Source organism: Anoplopoma fimbria, chromosome 10, assembly GCF_027596085.1.
Source record: "Anoplopoma fimbria isolate UVic2021 breed Golden Eagle Sablefish chromosome 10, Afim_UVic_2022, whole genome shotgun sequence".
Taxonomy (NCBI): Eukaryota; Metazoa; Chordata; class Actinopteri; order Perciformes; family Anoplopomatidae; genus Anoplopoma; species Anoplopoma fimbria.
In genome coordinates this window covers 15053983-15072016 of record NC_072458.1, presented here as the reverse complement: position 1 = coordinate 15072016, position 18034 = coordinate 15053983, and the positions used below count along the sequence as shown (strand labels likewise).

The 18034-nt window shown below is 45.3% G+C and overlaps 1 protein-coding gene across 1 annotated transcript in view; it reads left to right on the top strand.

Moving 5' to 3' along the window:
• Positions 1 to 18034, top strand: part of gatad2b (GATA zinc finger domain containing 2B) — a 45005-nt gene that overhangs the window by 11037 nt on the left and 15934 nt on the right. The window contains exon 2 of the mRNA XM_054606049.1: positions 16524 to 16907. Coding sequence (XP_054462024.1) covers positions 16525 to 16907 — 383 coding nt within the window. The 5' untranslated portion in view covers position 16524. The remainder of the gene's footprint in view (positions 1 to 16523; positions 16908 to 18034) is intronic.

The window sequence follows — 18034 nt, the reverse complement described above, 5'->3', positions numbered from 1 at the left end:
CGCCGCGTCCCCAAGTTGTTTGTAGACTCGGGCTTTGAAGCCTTGAGGTCTGCATTTTGACTGTTGCCATCTTGTTTTTTGGCCAAACGCCATATTGGGTTTTTTGCAACCAGCAGTGACACAAGAGGGTGGAGCTAAGTACAGTCAAACGCAGATTGAGACATTTTTGGAGACTACAATGTTACAACTAACTTTCATGAACTGAAAACACACTGAAAGGGTTTGAGAAAAAAACGCGGACAAATCTCAGACCAAAAATGCTGTAGTAGCGAGCTCTCATGGGACAGGGTAACCCCGCTCTAAAGAATACCCTTCTTTCAATTTTTGTTTACCATAATTTACTAAATGAACATCACCTTGTTATGAAGAAGACTTGAAACTAGAGATTGAGACCATAAACTCATGTTTACAATGTTTACAGAGGGAATAAATCAAGAGAGAAGTAGAGTCATTTCCCCATAGACTTCTATACAACCAGAGGAGTCGCCCCCTGCTGGCCATTAGGAGAATGCAAGTTTTAAGGCACTTCAGTATTGGTTGGAGGTTGCCACCTGCTCATCAATATAGTCAAGTAGCACCATGTAAGTACATGTAAAAGAGTAAATTTCAGTTTTTACAACCCACCATCCATTTCATTGAGGTAATTTTTCTGTCACAGTTCTGCTGTACTGTGCTGTGTAGCTAAAAGTAGCATCTGTAACATCTGCTCCATATGTAAACAAATACCAGCATCAGACAATGCTGCATTAGCCCCTGAAATACCCAGAAAGCAGCGTGATGTGACGGGGGATTAGTGCAGCTACTGTCACTCTGCTGAGGAGTGTTGATGGTCTCTGCTGGGTATTGACACTCCTCCTGGCTGCCACATTCAGCCCCATTTTAAGATGTCCGTTCTACCTCTGTGTGCCTCGCTCTGGCTGAATGTCTCATGTTCCCGCTGCTTTTTCTTTCTTCTTTCCCTCGTTTGGCTGGTGAAACAGTGTCTGCCCCACCCTGTGGTCTGAAGTTCTGCACTCAGCCTTTACTTGTCAAAGTGCCAGCCCTTAAAGGAAGAGATTTTCCTCATTCTGCTCTGAAAACATCAGGGCTGCTGCTGCTCCTCCTCCTCCTCCTCCTCCTCCTCCTCCTCCTCCTCCTCCTCCCTCTCCTCCTCACCTCCCACCCTGCCTCTCTCTCTCTGACTGTCTTACTGTGTGACGTCTTGACCACTAACGGCTACATATTAAGAGATAATTCCATACCCTGAGGTAAAAAAACCGGCTCTGACTGGCTGAATGCGTTTTCGCTGTGCTCTGTTCCCTCGGCAAAAGTAAATAAATAAATAAAAAACAGAGAGAATATTACGTCTGTTCCTTTAAGAGGCACAGACTTTTTAATTTGCAGCAGGAGTGTCACTGCAACAACAAGAAACACATCTGTTGTCTGTCAATAAGGAGTTAGTGCTTCCCACTGGATTTTGTGTTTCTGTGGTGAGTGGACCTCAAACCCTCTATGGCGGTCTGCAGACATGCCCCCCCGAAAGAACATGTGTACATTTAAAATGAAATGCATCAATCTGGTCCACTTTGTAAGCAATATTAAGAGGCTGGATCTATGAAGAACTTTGTGTCCTTTGTAACAGTTGTGTGCTCTAGCAGTTGTGGAAATAGCTAAGTACATTTAGGCTTCTCACGCACTGTACGTAAAGTTTTAATAAACCCCAAGCCACTTTTTTTCGGCTGAAAACCAATGTATATATGTTTTTGTTGGGATTTTCTTAAAATTTCCTTAAAATTTGACACCCTCGTAACATCAGCTGATAAAACGTTACCGCGTTTTCAGTGATCGTGAATCTCAGCTGTCTGAACCAAACATCACTAAAATTGTTATAGATAAAGAGTCAGACTATGCTGGTCTTTTTGAAGAGGATATAGACAGTCCATTTTTGATTATTTCAAACATAAGATGTTTCTACATTGTGTCTGAATGAGAGAACCTATTAACGTCAACTCACAGAAGTACTGCTAAACCTAACCAACCATGTTTTTGAGGATCACGTTTGACGCCACTGTGATTAATGCAATTAAAGTGTGGCTCATGGAATTTGAATATGCTCTTTTCCAAATTAAGCTTTTAATGTAAGACTGGTTTATTGATTGACAGTCATTTTGCAGGCTGTAGTTTGTGCTGCCTTTTAATAGTATGTGTAGTCTGCTCTCACTGTTATACAGTAAATGGGCAGGATAAAATATCATCCTGGGACAGCTGCACTGTAGTAGGGCTTTCATTTTTATTCAAATACTTTACTAAAAAACATCTTGGCATAAGTAGTTTTGATTATATATTTTACATTGCTTGTTTGGAAGTTAAACGGGTCATAATTCCCTCTGTAATATTTAATATTGCTTTGAAAACATCTCCTTCAAACTGGATTTATTCAAGTTTTTCACCGAAAGCGGTTCTATGAATCCTGGATGATCGCCAGAGGCAGTGCTTAACACTGAATATATTCCGTCTCGCGCACACGCAGGTCGAGTATTTATATCAACAAAGTCACATGTGACCTCAGGTGACCCCGGCCGGGTATAAGTTCCGGTGTCATACCCGAGATCAGTCCTACGGAATATTCTCGCGAGCTCACGAAATTCCGAGTGACCAAGAACTCTGGCGGTCATCCAGGATTCATAGAGTCGTAGTTAGATCTGTAACTGCGCAAGCTGGATAGCTATTTGGGAGAAAACGCTGTATTAGGCCACAAAGGGACACCCGAACCATCTGAGTTCCACCTCAGGCATGGTTCAGTTACAGAGAGGGCGTGTAGCTCGCCCACACGCTTTGCCGAAGTGATGGCAAGGAGGAAAGCCATCTTGGCCGACAGACTTGCCTCTGCCAGGGGTTCAAAGGGAGGCAAGCTTAGGGTGTCCAGTACAAGGGTTGGTCCCATGCAGGAGCCTTCGGGGGCGGGGGGACGTGACTGCAGAGCACCTTTTAGGAAGAGGGACACCAGCCTGTGGCCCCTTACTGTGTTATTGTCGACCCTAGCATGCTGCCATGAAATAACAGCAATGTACACCTTCGGGGTAGAGGGAGACCGGCCCCTATCTAAGAGGGACTGCGGGAACTCCAGAATGGCAGGCACGGGGCAGTGTACTGGGTCCTTGTTCTGAACCACACACCAGTCAGAAAATAACCTCTACCTGCTCTTGTACTGGAGACGGGTAGGTGGCGTTCTGTCATTAGAATAATCTTTCTGACCTGTTCTATACAGCCAATCAGCAGGGGGTCAGGCCCTCCAGCGGCCAGACCCACAGTTGAAGGCGGCTGGGATCGGGATGCCAGATCCGACCCCCTAGCAGAGACGGAGGTCTCTCCTGTCGGGGAGGTGCCAGGGTGTCCTGCAACAGAGTCTGTGCAGCAGTGATAATATAAGGGGGCCACCAGCAGAAGTCTGTGGCCCTGTTGAAGCACTCTGAGAAGCGCTGGTAAGATCAGAGGAATGGTGGAAAGGCATAAAGAAGACCTTCTGGCCATGTGTGAGCCAGGGCATCCTGACACAGAGGACTGGTCCTCTCCATCAAGGAGAACCAGAGCGGGCAGTGGGTCGACATCTCTGAGGCAAAGAGATCCACCTCTGCCCTGCCGAAGAGACCCCAGATGCTGCGTACCACAGGGATAAAGCAAGAAGGCACTGCTGCGATACCCCTATTGTCCTGTGCCTGTGCCACTTGGCGTCCAAGTGAAGGTTGTTCAGCCATATCTGCAGGGGGCGCAGTGACAGCAAGCCCAAGGTAACTACAGCTGAGGCAGCTGTCAATTTGCCCAAGAGGTGAAGAAAGGGAATGTTGGGCAACAGCCTGCCCCCTCGGGTCGCTGGAGCGATGGACGGGCCTTCATAGTGACTGCATCCAGGGCCACACCAATGAAGGTTATGCCCTGAGAGGGGCTCAGAGAGCTCCCCTCCATGTTTACCCTGAGGCCCAGCCGGGCCACGTGAGAGAGAAGGCGAGCCGTGTCCTGTGCCGCCTGAAGTTGGGATGGCGCACAAATTAGCCAATCGTCCAGGTACGGCAGTATCTTCATGCCCTGCGATTGCAGGTGGGAAAGGGCAACGCACCTTGTGAAGACTCCTGAGGAGAGGTAGCAAATAGTGAGCAAGTGTTAGTCCCCCTAATTGGAGGTTGCCTTGGTAGCGGACTGGTCTCTCAGCGGGGCGCTGGGGCCAATTGCTGCTACTGGGGTGAGCTGGGGGCTGAAAGTTGCCTTGGGATGTGGGACCCCTAGGCCTGCGTGGTGAGGGCACGTCCCTGCGAAGACCAGAGAACTGCTGCCTGGCCTGAATAGCTTGAACAGTCCGCTGAAGCCCCTGTATAGCAGCTGAACCGAACACCTCCCCGGGTTCCACTGGGACAGTACGGAGGTTCCTCCTATTTGTCTCCGACAGGGGTGACTGCACCAGCCAAACCTGGTGGCGAGTCTGAACCAGAGTGGACGCAAGACGCCCAAGTTCCCTTGACATGAGGGCAAACACCTGCAATGAGGCATCGCTGAGGCTGGTAGAGGAAGCATCGAGGGTAGTCTGCTGCAGAGAAACTGAGAGGGCAAGCATGAGGTGAGAGAGGGAATTGCCAATACGACCCATGTGCGATGCTATGTCATAAGCCCTGGAAAGCAGGTCATCTGTGGCCCGACATTGGGGGCGAGGGCACCTGGCATCAGGTCTCAGAGTCGCCTCAGGGGAAACTATGAGGGAAGCAATAGCCGGCTCAATGGCTGGCATACGGTCAAGGCCAAATTTTGCTGCATCCTGCATGGCTGCCAGGGTTCGGCCATCCAATGTAGGATGGGAGAGAGCCTTGGTGTCCCTCCAGCATGCATGCAACTCCCTCAGATATTCTTCAAAGGGAGGAACACTAAAGGTGGTGGGTGCGGGAACATGCCTGAAGAAGGCACTAGCAGGTGGGGGTTCCGGCTGCTGTATATCCAGCTGCAGGTGTGCCAGTGCCATGTGAATGACAGACCCCATGGAGCTGTCTTGTACACCCTCTGACAAACTATGAGCTGAAGAATGGGAACCAGGCCCAGAAGCATGTGAGAGCTCTTCGCTGTACTCATAAAAAAAAAAGAGATTGGCTGACGCTGCCATTGAGATGATGTCCTCCTCTGGAGCCGGCTCAGCCACAGGTGGATTTGACGCCTCAGCCTTCCCTGCACCCGAGTGGAGGGTCAGGAGAAGTGACTTCATCTGGGCTAGCTCAGCGGCCAGCAGATCCACTATAGAGGACTGCCTGCCGGACTGAGCCCTCTTGGAGGGAGCCCCTGCAGCCTCAGAGGGCCGACGTTTAAACTGGGTAGGTTGGGCTGGATTTAACTGCCCTGACGGGGGAAGATCAACGTCATCCATCAGGTGTTCCACCTCGGCCAGCTTAGCAGCCCTTACAGCACGAGGTATAATGCTGCAGTTCATGCACGGGTCCTCTGAGAGGCCCTCCCTCAGGCGCTCGAGGCCAAGACAAGGGACACGAGCCGGATGTGACGGTCACTCAATTAGCTCAAGTGAGAGCGCACTTCTAATTGTGTGGGCAGAAATGTTACAAAGTCAATGTACACCATATCAATAGCGTCTTAGGACTAACATCCCACCAGGTTAGCCTGAGCGAGGACACTCTGTTAACTGTGAAAGCCTGACGCGACGGTGTATAACTCTACATTGAGAGGGGAGCACGAACACTCTTCATTAACACGGTGCGATGTCAATCTAGCAAACGCCGAGCGGACACACTCTTGTTAGCACGCCACTGAATTAGCTCGAGTGAGAGCGCTCTGCCAACCTTGGAGACTAAACAAACAGTAAATCTACTGTTGCCTCCTTAGAGGGACAGCTTGTCGCAGTCTTTGGAGGGCGAGATATCCGCGACTCCGACCAGTGGTCACAAGGCTAGAAGCGACGAGCTTGAGAAATCTAAATTGAGACAATATTTAGCTCAAGTCGATGCTACCACAGTAGCTTGCCTGCGTAAGCGAGAAGATGAAAAAGGACTGATCTCGAGTATGACACCGGAACTTATACCCGGCTGGGGTCATCCGAGGTCACATGTGACTTTGTTGATGTAAATACTCGACCTGCATGTGCGCAAGACAGAAGATATTCAGTGTTAAGCACTGCCTCTGGCGGTCAGTAAGGATGAAATAGAACTCAATTTTACAAGATTACATTTGAACACATCGTGATAGTGTTATAATTTACCTTCGTCCAATACTCATTTTTACTGAATAGAGCTTGAAAGCACCATGTAAGTCAATGAAACCTCTGTTAACCTTAGCTCTTAAGCTCCGTGCCGTCAGCATGATGGGAATGAATTATAATATAACTGTCTGATTTAGTTAGTTGTTTCAATGTATCCAGCCTATTTGTGACACACGTTGTGTGTGTGTGGCTGGGGCATTAATGATTGTTCCACAGTGTGCAACATAAAACTATGATGCAGCGGCATGCCTGTGTACAAGTAATCGGGAAAAAAGTCGAAATGTAGAACTGATAAGCGCCGGTCATTGCTCAGCCATCAGCTGAAAACCGGCCAGTTTCCATCGGCAGCCGATCATTTGGGGCTTTTCTAAAAAATATTTATCTAGGGCTGTATGTTCTGCTGTTTGCTGTCCCTGTTTTTCAAGTGTTTAACAGTGGTTACCAGTGTAGGACTGGTTCAGGAAATCTAGTTGCAACCTCTGATTAGTTTGATTACCAGTTAGTCCTTTACTCTTTTGAGAAATGGATGATTTTTTGTCCATAAATATCATAAATGTTGACAAATAAGATGTTTTCAGAGCCACGTAGCGTCTTTTTTCAATGTTCCCTATGAGGAGAGAGAATATGTGACCCTCAAACCCCTGAACTTTTCAGAAAAGCGCTGGTGACATCACTGTCGAGTTGACTTTACAGCTTGGGCTCAGATTGAGCGGTTATAAATCCATTCATACAGATTATGAGGGCAAGCATCCTCCGGTTGGTGCTCATGGTCGAACAAGTAAATAGTAGCCCACACAGAAAATAAAAAGCAAAGGGGCGACATTAGTCCATCATGCAACGGTGGTAAGAGTGGTGATATAAAAAACGGCTATGAGCGCTTTTTGATGAAACGCTGGGATGAAACGCTGGGATGAAGCGGTGCTTTTCTCCAGAAAAAGACCCTAAGTGATGAACAGACTAATGGTTTCAGCAGTAGTTAAGTTGGCGTGGAAACATTCTAAAGTCATGTGGAAGAGTGTGTTGGTATGAGATGAATCCTCAATGCTGTTTCTTTTTCTCACTTCCGTTGGCGTGCTCTTTGTCTCCAACTGTACTCACCCCTCCTCCTCCCCTTTGCCCCCTAACGCTGCCCCCCCCCAACCCCACCCCAAACATCAGTACCCTCACACGCACATGCACACCCCACCCCTCAGGCGACAGCAGAACAGGAATTGATTAGTGGCACGGCTTAAAAATAGACGACTGGTTGTCATAGCAACGGCCACAATGAGCTGTTGTCTAGTTTAATAAAGAGCAGGGTTGTGTCTGGGTGCAAGGTGGAAGGTGTGTGTGTGTGTGTGTGTGTGTGTGTGTGTGTGTGTGTGTGTGTGTGTGTGTGTGTGTGTGTGTGTGTGTGTGTGTGTGTGTGTGTGTGTGTGTGTGTGTGTGTGTGTGTGTGTGTGTGTGTGTGTGTGTGTGTGATTATCACACTGTGGTCCTGCTGGATGGGACTTCTGTATGGAGTCAACGCAACAAAACACCACCATCTGAATCTGCATCCCACAAGCATCAACTCCAGAGCCGCTCCACACAACCAATTACAAGTCTGTTGCTATGAGCTCCATTCTGATTGGCCTCATTAGTGTCAAAAACTGTCCGTATGCAAATTTTGGTCATATTCCCAGCAGCCCTGTCATCAACATCCTTTACAGCCAGGCAGACTGTGTGTGTGTGTGTGTGTGTGTGTGTGTGTGTGTGTGTGTGTGTGTGTGTGTGTGTGTGTGTGTGTGTGTGTGTGTGTGTGTGTGTGTGTGTGTGTGTGTGTGTGTGTGTGTGTGTGTGTGTGTGTGTTGAGATGCTGTTCCAGTGTGTCAGCTGGACCAGCGAGCTGAGCCACTGCCTCCTGTTGGCATAGGGAGGGGTTTGTTGTTCCAGGACATCCCTCCATCTTTTTTAGCACTGTTTAAAGGAGCCAGATGGTAGCTGCTGGTTTCCTGAAGGACTGTTGATGATTAGCAACACGGAGTTCCACCACACACGCTATGGAGCTTTTTTCCTGTCTTTATTCAAGAGCATGTTCTTTCAATTTGATTGCTTGACTTTTGATTCCACTTCAGATTTTGTGATGCTCTCCCTCAACAGCCTGTTCTAAAACTCAACTAGCCCCTTGCTTGAGCTTGGATTTCTGCTTCAACTGTATGCATGCACTCAGATATAATATAGCTTGCACAGATTTTCTGCACCCCATCTCAGCCATTCTCCTCCAGTTGGGCTGCTTCTGTGTGCTCATGAAACAACTCCTCTGCTCTTGGATAGTTTTTGTGCAACAACCCTGTCAAATGATCCAACCAATAGAATGCTTGTTGTTGTGTTGAATGAAAGCATCCCTGACTGGCCATGCTGTTCATTCCCATGTAGCACACCAATAGGAAGCCGTTGTAGCCATAAAGTAAAAGGGGTGTAACAATACACGTATTTGTATCGAACCGTTCTTTACGAGGCATCCGGTTCAGTTATATATATATTATATGTTGTATGTTATATGTTATATATAAAGCCCATGGTTATTTGTGTAGGTATCGGGTGAACAATGTCAATGACACGAGAAGGGCCTTAAGGTGGCTCCTGCTCTATTACGTAATTTGTGTTATAATCTAGATTTAAGACTGTGCAGAAGTGTTTTACCCCTTTTTACATCGGTGTATATATTAGCATGTATAGCTCTATTATATATATATTTGTGTGCACTTAATAGAATTATTTTTAAAATATTTTTTGTTGATTTGTTGTAGTTGTGTTTTGGAATAATAGTGCCATCAGCATCTCACTCTTGAGTTTGAATTTTAAATGTACTTTGTTTTGTCATTTTTGTAGTGTGATCATGCTTGAACAACCTCTGTTGTCTGAACAAAAACATTAGAAATACACTCTGGGGAATTAGCATAGGTATTTTATTTTTTATATATATATATATATATATATATATATATATCCTAGCAATTATATACAGTGGGTAAAATAAGTATTGAACACGTCACCATTTTTCTCAGTAAATATATTTCTAAAGGTGCTATTGACATGATATTTTCACCAGATGTCAGTAACAACCCAAGTAATTCATACATACAAAGAAAACCAAACAAATAAATTTCAGAAATTAAGTTTTGTGTAATAAAATGGAATGACACAGGGAAAAAGTATTGAACACGCTTACTGAAATGTATTTAATACTTCGTACAAAAGCCTTTGTTGGTAATGACAGCTTCAAGACGCCTCCTGTATGGAGAAACTAGTCGCATGCGTTGCTCAGGTGTGATTTTGGCCCATTCTTCCACACAAACAGTCTTCAAATCTTGAAGGTTCCGTGGGCCTCTTCTATGAACCCTGATCTTTAGTTCTTTCCATAGATTTTCTATTGGATTCAAGTCAGGTGATTGGCTGGGCTATTCTAGCAGCTTTATTTTCTTTCTCTGAAACCAATTGAGAGTTTCCTTGGCTGTGTGTTTGGGATCATTGTCTTGCTGAAATGTCCACCCTCGTTTCATCTTCATCATCCTGGTAGATGGCAGCAGATTTTTATCAAGAATGTCTCGGTACATTTTTCCATTCATCCTTCCTTCAATTATATGAAGTTTGCCAGTGCCGTATGCTAAAAAACAGCCCCACACCATGATGTTCCCACCTCCAAACTTCACTGTTGGTATGGTGTTTTTGGGGAGATGTGCAGTGCCATTTGACCTCCAAACATGGTGTGTATTATGGCATCCAAAGACTTCAATTTTGGTCTCATCTGACCAGACTATATTCTCCCAGTATTTCACAGGCTTGTCTAAATGTTGTGCAGCAAACTTTAAACAAGCTTCAACATGCTTTTTCTTCAGCAATGGAGTCTTGCGTGTTGAGCGTGCATACAGGCCACGGCGGTTGAGTGCATTACTTATTGTCCTTGGCTCTTGGACAACTCTTCTGATAATTCTTTTCACTCCTCTGTCAGAAATCTTGCGAGGAGCACTTGGTCATGGCCGGATTATAGCCCCAACAGTGCTCACTGGAACATTCAGAAGTTTAGAAATCCTTCTGTAACCAATGCCATCAGTATGTTTTGCAACAATAAGGTTGCAACGGTCTTGAGAGAGCTCTTTGCTTTTACCCATCATGAGATGTTTCTTGTGTGACACCTTGGTAATGAGACACCTTTTTATAGGCCATCAGTTGGGACTGAACCAGCTGATATTAATTTGCACCGACAAGGGGCAGGATTGTTTTCTAATTACTGATAGATTTCAGCTGGTGTCTTGGCTTTCCATGACTTTTTGCACCTCCCTTTCTTCATGTGTTCAATACTTTTTCCCTGTGTCAATCCATTTTATTACACATAACTTAATTTCTGAACTTATTTGTTTGGTTTTCTTTGTATGTATGGATTACTTGGGTTGTTACCGACATCTGGTGAAAAGTTCATGTCAATAGCACCTTTAGAAATATATTTACTGAGAAAAATGGTGACGTGTTCAATACTTATTTTACCCGCTGTATATAATTGCTAGGCTGATTCATAACTGATAATGAATACAATCTAATACTGCTGATAGAATACCTGGTTTACAGTGCTGATTTGTTTTCATATGGTTACCTGTCATGATTACTACAACTTGTAGAATGATTGCAGAGTTTCTGGAGGAGCTTTGTCAAGCATATTTTTTTACCTTCGACCGGGGGGGCAGGGCAACGCTGGAGGTTATGGCACAAAAAAGGCATTAAAGTTGAACAAGGCGCAATGCTGTCCTCAGGCCACTGCAGCGCCTCTCCAGATGACACCACGTCATCCGCGCACATGCACCAGCACATTCCTGTTGGATTACTTTGTAATATGAACAGAGTATGTCTACTGATCAGGGCTCTATACTAACTTTTCCACTGGTAGCACTGGTGCACAATATTCCCCTTACTTTACTTAACAAACTGTATTCATTCAATTGATTATTATACATAAAATGAAACCAATCATCAGTATAAAGGTGAATAAAACTAACTCTACTGCATCAATAATAATAATCTAATGTTATAATAGTAATATCATTTCACCCATAAGAGCCCATTTGGTTGCATACTGAGTATTTTACTTTTATACTGAAAGAAAATTTCCTTGATTATATACTTACATATTTTCACTTAAGTCAGATTTTGAATGCAGGACTTTTACCTGTAAGAGAGTGGTTTAGTTTTGTTGGAGTGTTGGCGCATGCACTTCGGAGCGCACAGAGCGTCCGCACAAGGAAACATTTCTGCTCTGTGTGCACTAATGCCGCCTCACAAGCAAAGGGGTTGTGATTAGCGCCTATGGGCCCTCCCCACTCCTTCACACTCGCTCATCAAGTTGACTTTTGAGACTTTGGAGGCGGGAATGATAATGATCATCATGCGAATATTAACCCGGAAAAGAAAAAAAGTTGTATGTTGCATATCTGACCATTTGGGTCACAGTCTGCCGCCCTGCTGTTTACGTCACGGTCGTGGCTGAAGATGAAGTAGTTGTTCCTGTGATAACTATCCAGAGTATTTTAAGTTTTAGCCCTTTAAATGCATGAATCTCTTATTTAAACTGGAACTCCTCACAAAGGGCTTCCCAAGAAAAAAAGTGTGAAATTTGAAAACATTTTTGATTAATATACCAAACTGTCTAAGAGAATAATTAGCTGTGTAGCTTTATATGATATGGATTTGTGTTAGGGATTTTGCCAGTTTTGTGCCATGGCAGCCATTTTGCACCCATAACCACCATTTTGACGGTAGGATTAATGGCACGAATGGAGGCGATGGGTGATTCGCAGCACCGGATCAGTAATTGCACTATTTTTTTTATATATATTTTTTTGTCTTTGGGTAAAGATGTGAAGTCAGGGCTGGCACATCTGGCTCCTGCACCTCAGCGATAAGCCTGACATCCACTGATGAATCAAACTGTTGAAAAATGAAACAGAACGCTTCCCCGGTCGTGTGTAAAAAGCAGAGTCCAGGAGGAGGAGAAGAAGGTGGAGGTAGTGGAGAGACAGAAGGCAGACTGGTATGGAGTAGAGTTGCATCAGCCAAATTAATTGTCGTGATGCAGATTGTGCTTGAAATGAGCAGCAGATTCCACAGTGAAGTTGAAAATGGCCATATTACCTATACACTCAGTCAGCTGGCAATGGGCATGTTTGGCAAACGGTGTTAACCTGGTGTTGAGCAGGACAGGGACAGAGCAGGACAGGGACAGGACAGAGCAGGACAGGGGGATGCCTTCTGCTGTGGACAAGAGGAGTGTGATTGTCAAAAAGGGTGCTGCTTTAATTCTAAGGAGGACATTTTAGCAGCAGCCATCTGATCGACAGGACTGTGCATAAAGAACATGGTGTGTGTGTGTGTGTGTGTGTGTGTGTGTGTGTGTGTGTGTGTGTGTGTGTGTGTGTGTGTGTGTGTGTGTGTGTGTGTGTGTGTGTGTGTGTGTGTGTGTGTGTGTGTGTGTGTGTGTGTGTGTGTACGCGTTGGGGGATGGGAGGAGGGAATTAAGAGTTGGCATTACATCAGGAGAGAGCTGCCATCTCTGCCTCCTTTCTAGCCCTGTTCACACACACGCACACAAAGACTTGTGCGAGGATAGCGCAGATGAAGAAAATATCCCTCCGCTCTTAGTGTGTCTTGGCTGTGACACTCCTTTATTACCCCCCCATACACACACACATGTGTGCCCATGCACACATGCCTACACAGGCTCCATATCCACTCCTGATTGGCTGGTGTAGTATTAACAAATGAAGCCCTCAGCTCTGGCTACATTTAAGGGGCCCCTGAAAGTAAGCATGTGTTTATTTTTACAGTGAAAGAAGGGGGAGACGGAGGGTTTGAGGAATTGGGGGAGGGTAGAAGAGCAGGGAGGGGTTTCTTTGTGGTACTATACAGCTGGAGTAGGAGAGGGGGGTTACAAAATCCTGCCTTCTGTTGGAATGCTGTGCTGTACGTGGATGTCTGGACACTTTCTTTGTACTGTTTTACGACAGTACCTCTGCTTGGTACTGTACATGGTGTTACAAGCATGAGGAGTCCTCCGTCAGATTAAAATAAGAAAAGATATCTACCTGCCCTACTACGTCTTGGTGTGGGGTTTATGAAAAGTGTGATGGCTCAAGGTGGAGCTACATTCGCCCTCTATCAACCTCCACCATGTCTCTTTTTTACATCTCTCTCCCAGTGTCTCCTTTTCTTTTCCTTTATTGCATTGGCCTGGCAGAGTGCCCAAAGCTAGGGGGGTGGGTTGAGAAGGAGGTAAGGGAGGGCTTGGGGGGGGGACTTGAGAGAGTGTGTGGCTTGTGTAGCAGCTGACTGAAACAGTCATTATATTATGTAAAGGCAGGCGGCGGCAGAGGCCGGGAGGAGGAGGGGGTGAGGTGCCAGTTACTGACGCGCAGCACAAGGCCAACCCTGATTGGCTCATCAGCGCCATTCTCAGTGGTGCTTTCTGGCTCATTAAAGGTGGAGGCTCGGCAGAGAGGTTGCAGGGGCTGCTTGTGTTTTTCTCCCAGCAAATGGAGGCGACGACTGGGCTCCTCCGCTGCGTCGCAAATTAATTAGAGAAGAAGAAGTGGTGGGGAGGGTCGCACTGTGCGATCATTAAGACTCCTCCCTGTGTTAAAGAGGCTGCTGTAGATGTGATGGATAACAGACACGTTACGGACAGAATGAACAGATTAGAGCCGTGATCCAATAGATGAGGGGAACCGATAGAACGACACCAGCAGAAATAATCTGCTAATAGAGAGCTGATTAAGTGATAAAGGGCCAATTAAATCTCTGCCTGAAATACAGTCTCTGACGCTCTGCCGTTCATGACATTTTTGCCAAATTGTACTCCAGTCCAGGTGGTGTTGCTGCCGTGGTGCAGTGCTCGAAAAAAAAGCATCCATTTGCATGTTGTCTGGCCACACGCATGATGCACTGTCTGTCATAATGGAGGAGAAGCCTGCATACACCAACGTGTTTTAACACAGTTTACATTACTGCTGACTATTCTATGTGCATATATACAGTATATATACACACTTTACAGGCAGACATTAGTTTCCATTCTGTCTTTTCTTGACAGACACTTGAAACTTGCTTGAGTTGTGTTCATTTGCACAATAGTCAGTAATATTAACTGTTCATGATTCATAGAAAACGGGTCAAAACCACCCTTGTGTACAAATGTAGTAATAGGTGTTCATGAAATGTTCAGTTTGTCTCCAATAGTGACGGGGCACACTTTGGCCCTGTCACTTAATTGCCTTGGTTCATATATTAAACCCAGTGTGATGACAGTACTTCTTTCCAGCTGTATCCATTTGTTTTTGAGCAGTGTTCAATCCGGCCACCAGCTATTATAGTCGGATCAGCCTCCGTCTTCCATATTATATTACATAAAGTTTGTAAATAACAGAAGTTACAGAAACACATTGGGGCGGTGAAGAACTGAGCATGTTCAGTAAGTCATGAATTAGGGGACCTTTTTTCAGGTGTTCACCACAGGTGGATGAATCTGCTCATGATCACAGACAGTTGCTGAGTGTGCATCCTTTAGAAGTCAGGGCTAGCATTGTTAGCTTAGCGACTTGTACACAGCGTTTAGCCGATCAGAAATGCTAGTTCCTTTTTTTCATATGTCACCTGTTGGAGTTGATTTATTAGAGCCACTTCCCTTCCCAAGGGTGTTTGGCGTTTTTTTACTGTAATTTATTCTTCATATTGCCATTAGTTACTTACTCGGGCCAGTGCAAAGTGCTGTGTTCACATGTTAGTAGTGTTCCTTTGGTTACAAGTCTTTAACAGACTGTAAAATTGTATAGGTTCCATTGGAGTTTACTGTTATTGTGTCCTCCCTTGTGGTGTAGATCTATTTTGGAAAGCTGTTCGTTAGGATCTAATGTTGGACAAAACAGTGCTGCTAGCTTAACGATAACCATAAAACCTCTTTAAACTAGAGTTGAAACTAAAGTGAAGTGAGTCCACAGTGAGTTTCTGCTCGGTCATTTCCTCCAGCTCATGCTCTGCTGCAGCATCTTGATTGGTTCAATGTTCTGTCAACCCCCATGCTGACTTTCGCCAAAGTCTTTCGCCAAAGTCTTCCTCGCTGGTATGAATCACTGGCACGCGCACAGGCTCAGAGGCATCAAACATTTCACAAACGTACTTGTCACCAACAAGCACATAGATCCAGGCTATTCTTAGCCCGCTGTGTTTAGCCCACTTCCACCTGAATGAGCTTACAATCAGCTGCTCATATTGTCTGCTAATGTATTTACCCCTGTTGCATCCTGGCATTTCACTGATCCTCAGGTCACTGGGGTTACATGGGTTGGTGAAACACCTTTGTTTGAATCAGGTGCTGTTTGATTTGTAACACTCGCTGCTCTGCCTTATTGCACGCTGTTAGCAGAGGGACTTTACATTGGCAGTGTCTGACTGTCTGTCTGTCTGTCCGTCCATGCAGCAGGACAATTCAATAAGAATGGATTTCATGGTCTGTGGAGGGGGAGTCCTAAGAATTTAGGTGACCCAGTGACAATGTTCCTGACTGTACCCAAATAAAGAGACTCAGTTACGGCACTTCAAGCTGATTCATTGACTAATTCTTCTTATCTATAGATATTTTTTGTTATGATAAATATTCAATGTCTCCTGCACAGTTACAGGCCAGTTCAGCTGCAGAGTACATGAGCTGATGTGTAACATTCAGCACCACAGCTAAGAGCGTCAGAACAGAGAGCAGAAACAAGTCCCTCTGCCCTCCGTGTCCGTCACCCATGTCTGTCTCCATCGCAGGATTTAGCTCACATAAAGTTCACAGCCTGTTATGCTGTTACCCTGTGTTACTCTGTACCCTGTAAAATGAAGCAGGAAAAAGCAGACTTCCAAAGTCCTCCAGGGTCCATGCTGAACATCTGCACTTATGCAGACTCTTAAAGTAGTGTTATCTTCCGGCTTCGGTTTTTGGACCCTAACTGTGCTTGTAGATGACAGTTTAACTGTAAGGGTAGTTTTTTCTTAAGAATACCACCAAACTGTACAGATGTCATTAACACTTGGCTACAGTGATGGAGAGAGCCCTTTTTAAAATTGGCAATGTTTCCTACAAACGCTTATTCAATGTATTTAGCAGCTACTAGAACCACAGATTTAAAAAAAAAAAAGGTTTTCAGCATCACCGTCATATGCCGACTAAACCTTAATCCATGAAGGGGGATTGAGATCCTGATTGTTGAGGTTTGATGTGGCTCTGCTAACCCCTCTGTCCTCCTGTCTCGTCCAGGATGGAGCGGATGTCTGAGGAGGCGCTGAGGCTCAACCTGCTGAAGCGAGGCCTGGAGTCGCCCAGCGAGCGAGAGGAAGCGCTGGCCAAGCGCCTCAAAATGGAAGGCCATGAGGCCATGGAGCGTCTCAAGATGCTGGCACTACTTAAACGCAAGGACCTAGCCGACCTGGCAGCCCTGGAGGTGGGGGGGGGCATGGGAGACGGGAAGGGGCCCGGAGCCAGCAGCCTCCACCACCACCAGAGTCTAATGGGTGCCGCTTATGAGGAGAAGCTGAATGGAAGTCTAAGGCTGGGAGGCCACAGCAGCCATATTGGACCCAGTAAGAATGGGAAGGAAAACATGCTGGATGAGCCTGTGGATATGAGCGCTGGGAGAAGATGGTGAGAATAAAGTATTTACACATAAGAAGCATTGAGAATAAAATAACTAGTGTTTCCAACTGAAACCAGGTCTGTATGGAGAGGAAAGAACACATTTTCACACTACATAGTAGGAAAAGTACACATGTTACTGATATCATCTACTGTGGCTCTGTTCTATTCAAGTGTCCCAGTAAACCAGGGCAGTGAGCCGGCATGAACAATGCCAGGACCCTCAAAGCCATGATTCATTCGGTCGTTTCCACCTGTGCTTTTCCTGCTGTCCCACGTCAACATGTGTGGTGTGAGGACATTCCAGTGGGTGGAGACTGCCGTTCTCAGCAGCACATGGTTGGCCACCCCTGCTAGAATGTGTCATACAACACAAGGGGCTCTATTTTTGTGGTTATGACCAGCGAAGCAGTGACCTGACGTTCGCTACAAATTAAAAAAAAAAAAAAAAAAAAAAAAAAAAAAAAAGGCATTTGTATTTACACAACACCATGTTGCTCCATGTACCAAACACACTGGTACACAGATCAGACAGTCTGTTGGTTATAACTCAGTATAGAGTTTGCAGTGGTTTGCCATTTTCCTATTCACCTGCAGGAATCATTGCAGGCTGTGTGATAAATGATTATTCGTTTTAGTGACCTGCAGTCTTTTTGTTTGGGCAACATGTCTAAAATATTGCACTTTGAATATCACTCCAGGCCACCATGGGTGGTTGACATAACAACGAATTACCCATTAACAACTATTTACCTTTAATAACAACAAACTGTAAGTCGGGTAATATATCATGTCCACTATCCCCCAGCTGTTTTACTAAGCTAGCTGCTTACTATCGGTCTAAGAATGATGTTTAACCAAGAGACAGACTCACTACGTTTGTACAATTTGTACAACAAAGTGACTTGTATACCATATGTTCATGTCATATATTATAATGATACTGAGCGTTTCTTCTCTTAGAAACGGACATGCAGAGACTCAATTAATTGGCTACAAATCAAATCATTTGACAGTTAGATTAATAGACTGCAGGTCACAGGCTATATTAGAAAACTCAACTCTGTGGTTTGGTAATTTAATTGTTTTGAATCTAAATGAATGGTTAATTTCCTAATTTTGTTGCTAGTTACTGT